Source organism: Neopelma chrysocephalum, unplaced genomic scaffold (assembly GCF_003984885.1).
Source record: "Neopelma chrysocephalum unplaced genomic scaffold, ASM398488v2 Primary Assembly neopelma1_128, whole genome shotgun sequence".
NCBI classification, from domain to species: domain Eukaryota; kingdom Metazoa; phylum Chordata; class Aves; order Passeriformes; family Pipridae; genus Neopelma; species Neopelma chrysocephalum.
Window position 1 is genome coordinate 420,025 of NW_020897790.1, and position 8,988 is coordinate 429,012.

Below are 8,988 nucleotides of genomic sequence, written 5' to 3' on the forward strand. Positions count from 1 at the left end.
GGGAACAGCCTCCCAGATGGTCTCTACCCACCCCTTGGCAATAGCTCAGAATGGCAGCAGCTCCAGTGCCAACTCGGTCCCTGCACGAGTCCTTGTCCCAGCCCTGCCACACGGACACACACGGGAGACACCCACGGGCACACAGGCCTTGCTTGCACAATTCCTCACCCAGAGCTGAGGGAAAGCCACACAATATTAAGAAATAACCTGTGCTGAGAGCACTCATCACTCCAGTCCAGCAGGATTTGGAGGCAGTTGGGTAGGCAGCAGACCCAAATTCTAATCCTACCTCTAAATTTCTAACAGGTTCTCTTAGAAAGATCCTGGATGGGAACTCGGACAACAGAACTCAAAGACTGCACAAGGAATAGCAGAAGGTTTGCCATGAAGAACAGAAGTTCCTTGTTTTCCTTAACACTCTGAGACTGTAGGACCCAATCTTTGCAACCAAGTGACACCAGAGATGTGATTAGTACTTAAACCTCTCCCCCATGGTTCTGTCTCAGAGAACTGGGCCAGCCCTGAGCTACTCCCAGGTGCCTGCAGTGCTTTGGGGAGGGGCAGGACAATGCCCCACTTCTGCTTGGAAACATTCAAGATGAGGAAAAGCCACTTCCCTTCTCTCTCTCTGACCCAGAAGCAAAGCAGTCCTGTAGGACAACACGGACTATGCACGGAAGGCCCGAGTCAGTGGGGGAAAAACCCTAAACAAACCAAACCACTCCAAATTTCAAGATAAAAACAGGTTGCTTCCTTAACAGGAGGACATCAAACTCATTTAAGCCAGAGAGGAAATAACAAACAAACAAAAGACCCAAATAGATGCTTTGCAGTGACACACTCTCTGGTTGATCATTCCAAAGGAAATTCTCCACAGATTAGAAGCAAGTACCAATCATTTGTCCTCTGTTGAAAATTAATGACTTGAGGGGCTGGACATGTCCAGTGAGGGTTCAGGGTCTGGTGGGTCGTTTATGGCAGATCCTGACTGGCCCAGGCCAAACCCAACCACCCCCATCACTGCTCCATCCCAAACCTGGGGGCAACATTCATACAGTTTGGAAATACTCCCCTTCCCTGCTACTCCATCCTTCCTTACACATCCACTGCCCAGGGAGCAAATGCCAACAGCCAGGAGGAGAGAAATGTGTCCCTCTGACTTCCCCCACCCCACGGGCAGCACCAGGAGCCCCCAGCGTCGGCCAGCGGGGCTGCAGCCTCTTGCCTTTGGCTGCTCACACCCCAAGGCACTTGGCAGAGCTGGGCTGCATTCAGGGCTTTGTCCTGGCCTGGAAGAGAGGAGAACAAGGCAATTAAGTGCACTGGGAAAGTCAAAGGCTCCTATCCTTCACCCTTCTGTTCAATTGCTCACTAGAGACTTTTAGCCATGAAAAATCCAGGGGGGACACCAAATAAAATGGGACCTTCTCCAGCATTTTTATTTCTCTCTACTTCAGGCACTAAAAGGAGGCTCATTTTTCTTACTGCATTCCTTGCCCCATTTGATCAGCATCATTTTCATTCCAAACCCCCCTTGGGAGTTAGTCAATCCTCTGCCACTGGACTTTGGACAAAGGAAGAGACACCTGGGATGCTGGACCCCAGGAAACGAGGGAGAGAAACCTGACAGGGAAAGGTTTCAAGGCACTCCAGAACTCAGAAATATGTTCATGCCTTGCCAGCCCACCCCAATTCTGGGCCACCCACCTGAGCTGGGCAGGTGAGGCCAAGGCTCCCCTTCCTCCTGCCAATCACTGTCCCAGCACACGGATCCCCGTGTTGGGCAGCACTTGGGAAAGGCAAAAGGAAAATGGTCCTGCCTGTCAGAAAATGAGTGTCTGTGAACATACCTTCTGGACAAATTTAATCCCATCCCTCTGCTCCAATGAACACAGGGCAGGCAGGTCTCTCCAGCCCAGGGGAGAACAGGAAGGAGAACTGCAGGGAACACAGGCAGACACAGGCAGCTCTTGGCACTGATTCCCTGCAGACCTCTCTGCACTTGGGGCTCTTGGCACTTCATTTATAAAGAACGGGGGGGCAGCAGCCCAGGAATGCCCCTCAAAAACAGGGGCCTGGGCAGCTGGAGATCACAGGAGGGGAGTTGTGAGGGGAGACACAGAGAGAGAACAGGAACAGGGGCTGTTTGGGAACAGGCTGTGTGTCCAGCAGGGAGGCTGGAGGAATGCAGGGGGTGAGCACGGGCCTGCCTTGGATGGATCCTTTTCCCCTTTGCTCAGGGGCCTCAGCTCCACCTCTCTGGGAGCAGCAGGGAACTGCTGCAGGGGAAGAGTTCATTTAGGCACAAGCCAGGGATGCAGCCACTGGGGCAGGGGATAAGGGGAGATGAACCGACACAAAAATGACACAATCACCACTGAAAGGGACTTTATTGAGCTGCAACACAAACACATTCACAGCAGGCCAGGGCAAGAGGTGCCCACAGGACCACCACCACAGCAGCTGGGCGTGCAGGAACACCATCTTCTCAAGTTATGGAGCCAGGGGCTGGCACTGTGGGGCCGTGGGCACGGGCAGGTTCTCATGAGCTCCCCGTTGGCCACCCCTGGAGCGGTGGCCAGGCGCCCCGGTGGGGCCAAGGGTGGAGGGCACGGAACAGCTGCACACACCCTTCCTGCCTCTCCCCAGCACACGCTCACAGCACCTGCAGCCTTTAGCCAGGGCCCCTGAGCACACACAGCCCTTACCCTGCTCCTCAGGGGCAGCAGCCCCGGGGCTCAATTCTCAGGGAATTTCTCATCCTTTCCCTTTGGTCCTTTGATCCCTGGGCAGGGCAGAGACACACGAGAAACAACTTCTTGTAATTGATACCATAGACAACAACTCCATATTGTTCATAAAATCAGTATAATGACTGTGATTAGTGGATGGATTAAAGTGTTCTAAAACTTTGTAGCAGGTGGTGAGAATCCTGTAAATATGTCCCACCAGTGGTGAGCAGTGAGTTGTTCCACCTGATGCCCAAAGGTCACTAATTGACCCCTATATTTACTGTTTGCATTTGGTGATCAAGTCAAGTTTTATTTTAAATTTGCAGGGCAATAATTTTGTATTTACATACAAAAATCCCTGGTTTACTTACATTGAAGTGTGTTATTTTTCCAGCATGATATCAGTTGGTGCACTGCAGCGATTCAGAAGACAAAATCCAGTTAATTTTTGCAATCCAGGATGTGAATGCAGTCCTCCAGCTCAGTTCACTGGTTCTCATTAAGTCGTTCTTGCCTCATTTCTCTGCATTACAATATACACACTATGGCATGTGTACTCAGCCCAGTTCATAAGTTAGTGGTGTTCCCCTGTGCACAACAATTACAGCTTGGGGAACCATTACAGAGCTGCCCAAACTCACCATCACATTCTGGAGTGAAGGGTGGGGGGTAAATACAGTGGGCATCCCTTGTGCTCCTAAATTCAGCTCTTGGGATACACCTGGCCCAGCTCTTTGCCATTGGTTACCAAGCGATTCCATGTCTCCACTGTCTACAAATCCAATACCAGCTCCCGTTCCTCCCAGTCCTGTGTCCCCCCAGCCTCGCTGTCTAGGGCAAGATGGGAGCACTGGAAGAAGAATGGGGAAAGGAATTCTATTATCCTGATGATGTTGGGCTGCAGGACACAGGCAGCAGGTACCCAACAGTCTGATCAATATTCTCCTCGGGAGGATGATGCCAAACTGTCCCATGCCCTGCCCAAGCTGATCCCTTTGCTCTTTTGGCAGCACTTCCCCAGAACAGCCCAGCAGGCAGAGCCCAGGGGAGGCACCGCTGCTGTGACATTGTGGCTGTGACTGGCACCACTCACACAAGGGGGACAACGATGCCAGGGAGACCCCCCGGACCCCGGAAGGGAAACTAGAGCATTGTATGGCAACAGTGCTCCCAGCCCATGGAATCACATCCATACAATCCCACTGAGGGGCACCAACAGCTGCCTGCACAATGAGCCCGACAGACCCCGGCCCTTCCATAGAGTCCCCCCAGGCATAAAGTGACACTGACCCCTGGGCAAGGTCCATTTGCTTCCCAGGTCACGTTGTCCCGGTGTCCTGTTTCGGAGCTGCTTTTCCATCTCCATCCAAATCCAACCAAGTCACCCCACCCAGGCACCTTTTCCAGGGAACTGCCCGGGGCCAACAGCATCGCCCAGAGGGACCACAAGGGCTATGAGGATGGCCAGGATCCACAGTTTCTGTAAAATATCAAGCTAAAACATGGCAATATCATTCCCTCCACTAATATTTATTCACAGGAACTTATTCCCATTTTCCTTGTCTGCATTTAATCCCTAATTCCGTGATGGTGACAGCTGGGAGCCAAGTAGCCAAACCACTGCCAACTGACCCCAAATCCCTACAAATCTGACACTGCCCTAGTTCTTCCTGTTTAATTCCCACAGGTACAGTGTCTCATTCAGCACACGAGCTACTTTTGCCTCCCCCCATCGTGATTTTGAACCCACTCTGGCATGGGTTATAAGCTCCTGCTTTCCAAAAGTGCTTCCCACTGACAGATTTGGTTGACTCAGCAGTGAGCCATGCATGCTCCTCTTCTCCCAGCACTTGCTCTGGGGTTTTTCCCCATTTCCCCAGTGATTCGTGCTCACTGCCCAGGGGATCTGCACTTGTTGCTTCAACCACAGGGCCGTTGGCAACTCCCTCACGAGGCCTCGCTCCTGCCCCGACCCCTGCTCTGGCTCTGGCTTGGATACACCATTTCCATTTCATGATGCTGCCTTCCTGAGCATGGCCTGGCCTGTGTGTCCTGGGAGGAGCTTTTTACCCAAGGCCTTATGGGGATTTCAGGCCCTCTTACCATTTGTTAAGTTTCCACTAAAGCCCAAGAACATACTCAGAGCCACTTCTCCAACAGGGTCTCTCTTGGGCTGGCTTCCAGCAACTTCCTATTCCCAAACCTCAAGGGCGCTTCCTTCCCACCCTACTTCTGCCAGAGGCTCTAATTGGCATCGTTATCACTGGCAGGAACCTTTAGTTCCCCCTCAGATTGGCCACAGATCCAGAGCCTGTTGAATTGCTCCCTGAGCTGTTTCCAACCCTCCCTGCTGCTCATTTCCCACTCAAACTCACACTTCTGTCCTGGGACTTCATGGCCTGGGCCAAGGATTGGTCCCAAAGGAGGACCTTGTTGTCACCAGAACCCAAACAAACCAATAAACTGCTGGGCCTCCACCTTGCTCTGGGGGTGACCAAGTCTGAAGTCTCCTGCCTAGTCCTGGGCAATACTTCCTGGTGACCACAACGCCACTGAGTTCCTAAAATATCACAGGTTGGGCAGGTGCTTGAATTTTGTCTGGATTAACTCCACCCCTTCCTTTCCATGTCCTGCACTACTCGTTCTAATGGTGCTTATACTCCCTGAACCATTCCCTCATCGATCCAACCATCCCTTGTCCCCTCTCTGGCAAGGACAGTGGCTCCAGGTGTTCTGCCAGGCTCCCAGGGCAGAGGGTGGGACTGTGGAGCCACCCTCGAGTGGGGGGAAACATGCCCTGCCTGCCCTGCCCAGGGAAAGGGAACTGCCCCCAGTGTTCCCCAGCACAAGGCAGCCCTTGGAAATATCCACTGCAATGGGACACTCAGGGACAGCAACAAGCACTGCACAGGGCTGCTCTGCCACAGGACCAATTTTAAGCTCAGCTTTTCTCTGTACCACTTCACTTGGTTTCCCACCTCATCCTGCAGTCAAAACTTGCTGTCCTTGCAACTGTTTAGGGTGACCATAAATTAAAGAGGCCTCTGCTCCAGCACCCACAAGGGCCTGAACCATTTGACAGGATCCATTTTTCCAGGGAATTCAAAGCTCCACCTGAGGACCACGGTCTTTTCTCACCCATCCTTGTGCTGGAGCTCGGCCTCCATCTCACTCTGCTTTCAGTTCTTTCCATGGGTGCAACATCTGAAGCCCTGGCCCTGGGCGGAGCTCGGCATCCTGATCCCATCCCTGCTGGCCCCCGGAACCGCTGACTCAGCAATGGGGGGCCCTCCATTGCCAAGTGCACGGTCCCGTCGGGGCTCACGGGGGGAGCAGGAGGTCAAAGGCTCCATCCCTCCTGCTACAACCTTCCACCACTACAGCCAACAGAGCAGCCTCTCCAGCCCTGCCTCCCAAGGCATTCTGAACAAACCCATCCCAACTCCACAGGACAAACTGCTCCCTGTCTGCCCAGTCCAGTCTAATCCCACAGGCTCCCAGGTCATGCAGAACAACTGCCCAGGAGATCAGAGACTCCAGTCCATCTCTTCCTAGCACAGGTTTGGGTGAGTTTGGTCAATATAGAAACTGAGGAATTACCCAATGTTTTCCCAGTTTAACCCCTGTCACACCAATCACCTTAATAGCGCCAGTCCTTAATTCTCCCTCTGAGGAAGTTGGACCTGTGTCTGAGCAGGACATGTGCAAACCAAATGGTGGGGACTGGAACACACACCTGGCACTCCTGGAGCTCTTACAGTTACATTCAAGAGAAAACAGCCAATTGTACCATCACTGCTCAGTTGTTAGTCCCAATCCCACACTGCTTTTGCAGTTGGAGCACCACTTCTATAACCCAGTTACAGTCCATTAGAGAGCTCCACGTCTAGCATGGACAGGTACACCTGGGATACTCTCAGGAATGCCTGAATCCATTCCAGGGACATTGCTTTGAACTCCCCAGGGCCGGGCACCCAGAGGATCTCCCCGAATAATCCTTTTGGTGCACGCTGGAGTCCTCAGGGTGCCCTAGCCCGGGGGGCACCAACAGCACTGTCCCTCCAGGGGGGCCCAATTTGGTCCCAAAAGGGATTTCAAGAGTCCTTCTTTGGAACCCACCAACGTGTACGGGTAGGAAGCCACAAGAAGGCCTCATTTATAAAGGCAGGGGGATCTTGCCTGTGTCCCAGACTGCTCCGGGGATCTGAGGCCCTTCCCGAGAAAATCTCGGTGCCAGCGTGAAGGCCCAGAGATCCCTTGGAGCCACGGGAGAGCAGGCACAGAGTCCCTGCTGGGGGCCAATTTTGCTGCCTGAAATCAGCTCTTCAAAGAAACCTCTAAAACTCAATTGGTGAGTGTTAGAAGCCAGGCAGTCCTACACACTGTGAGATATTTTAAGAGCTTAGTGAGTGAAAAAACATAAAGCTTTTATCAAGGACATCTGATCTCAAACAGACAGCTCCTTTCCCCTTTTAGTACAATATTATTTTCATGGAGTGATTTAATAGGAAGTGCCCAGGAATCCCAGACTGTGCTTTCCAGAACAGAAAATAAACAGAGGGAAGGAGCTTTGCACAAGTGTAACATACTCCAGAACAGACCTGACTTTAGTTTTACTCTTTATATTCAAATACAGCAGAAAACAAAAACTCCAGCAGGAGAGCTGGCACATTACCCATGGTACCCTCAAAGTCCACCTTATGAGGGCTGTAGGAAAATCACAGTTGTACGAGTCCCTTGTGCCTGCAGATGCCTGGGGATCCTCTCCATCCACCTCGTGCTCTCCCAACAGCAGAAAGGGTGACCTCAGGGACACGGTGGCACTCGACATCCTGCTGAGAGAGCAAGGAAACCTTTAGCATAAAGGTGATGTGGAATCTAAACCTTCCTTTCCTGGGAGCTTTGTGAAGCCTGCAACCAACAGGGGGAAAATTTGCATCTCCTTTGGTGCTGGTGTCAACAGAGGCCAACAGAGCTTTCACCTTTTTCAGACAGCTGTGCCCTTTTTGGCTCCCTGGCAGCTCCAATGGCACCAGAACCCCCTTCCTGCACACACACGGGTGTCACACACAGGCACCCACACACCTTTGCTCCAGCCCACACGTGGCCAAGATTTCCTCACCCTGTACATCCCAAGGGGATTATTTTTGCTAGAGAGCACAGCAACCCCTCTGTCCTTGCAAACTGCCTCCCTGCAAAAAAGGAATCATTTTTCCTGGACACTTCCCCCACACTCAAGGTCTTTTAAAACTGTTGTCATGCCACCAAACCTGCTCAGGGTCCCTCCCAGCTTCTGCCTGTCCTTGCATTTAAAGGCACGTGCATATTCTATCTTCCAGCAGCAAAACCCAGCTCCTCATTGGCAGTATAAGCCCTGCTCTTACCTGGACAATCTCCCAGGCTCGGCACAGCTGTGGTTCATGGAGCAGCTTCCCCAGGCCCTTCTCTCTCCCAGCAGGAAGCACAACTCACCTCCACTCCACCAGCACCAGGAGAAACCACGAGCCAGGCTGCAAATTGACACAGAACGAGCAAAAAGCATTAATGCAGCACCAAAAAAAACCCAGTTAAAGCAGTCTTTGCCTCGCAACCCTGCACAGGGAAAGGGTTTAGAATTTCAAAGCAAAACTTGAGACACCCAGAGAGCACCAGCCCCGCAGCCCTGCCACGGCTCCCCCCGGGGTCACCCGGCAGATAACGGGCTTACCCGGCCCCCGCTGCCCAACACAACGCGCCCCTAAACGCCCCCCGGCTCCCCCAGTCCATAAACACAGCGGACAAGGCGCTCTCACCTCCGCAAAGCCACGAGGGGCCCAATCCTGCCGCACACCCCCAGCACAGACTCCCCAGCCCAGCCCGTGTCAGAGCACTCACCGCACATCCCCTGCCGTGTCACCTCTCCCGGGGCTGTGCTCTGTCCTGTTCCTGGCCGGGCTCGTCCTCCCGTGCGGCCTCTCCTGGTGCTGTGCTGAGCCGGGCTTGCCCAGGCAGGGCCTCTGGGAACGAGGCACAGCTGCTTTGGAGATAGGAGCAATGAGGAAACCTTTCCGCAGCTGACCTGGTCCCACCGGTGGCTGCGGTTGCCCCGTGCTCGGGGGGAGCCCCATCCTCAGGGGGCTCCGGCCGGCAGCCCCCCGGGCAGTTCCCAAAGAGCTGAACCTGCGCAAAGACAGTGGGAAAACACCCCTCCCCGCACAGCCCCGACACTCACCGGCTCCTCCCGACCCGCACACACCAAAGCATCCCCTGGGGCCCC

The 8,988-nt window shown here is 53.4% G+C and overlaps 1 protein-coding gene and 2 long non-coding RNA genes across 4 annotated transcripts in view; all 3 read right to left on the reverse strand.

Moving 5' to 3' along the window:
* Positions 1 to 8,988, reverse strand: part of LOC113974898 — a 423,368-nt gene extending 414,380 nt beyond the window's left edge. Inside the window, exons 1-2 of the mRNA XM_027698460.1 lie at positions 8,944 to 8,988; positions 8,629 to 8,891 (exon numbers count right to left, since the gene is read on the reverse strand). Of these exons, the coding sequence (XP_027554261.1) occupies positions 8,629 to 8,891; positions 8,944 to 8,975 (295 nt within the window). The 5' untranslated portion in view covers positions 8,976 to 8,988. The remainder of the gene's footprint in view (positions 1 to 8,628; positions 8,892 to 8,943) is intronic.
* On the reverse strand, positions 1,207 to 6,752 carry LOC113974903. The gene is made up of 3 exons (XR_003536681.1): positions 2,709 to 6,752; positions 1,708 to 1,820; positions 1,207 to 1,289 (listed from the first exon to the last, which is right to left on the reverse strand). It is a non-coding gene; the product is annotated as an uncharacterized LOC113974903 (long non-coding RNA).
* LOC113974901 lies at positions 7,314 to 8,530 on the reverse strand. 2 transcript variants are annotated; one of them, XR_003536680.1, is made up of 3 exons: positions 8,503 to 8,530; positions 8,117 to 8,242; positions 7,314 to 7,567 (listed from the first exon to the last, which is right to left on the reverse strand). It is a non-coding gene; the product is annotated as an uncharacterized LOC113974901 (long non-coding RNA). The 2 variants fall into 2 exon arrangements; XR_003536679.1 differs by lacking the exon at positions 8,503 to 8,530 and having other exon boundaries at positions 8,117 to 8,495.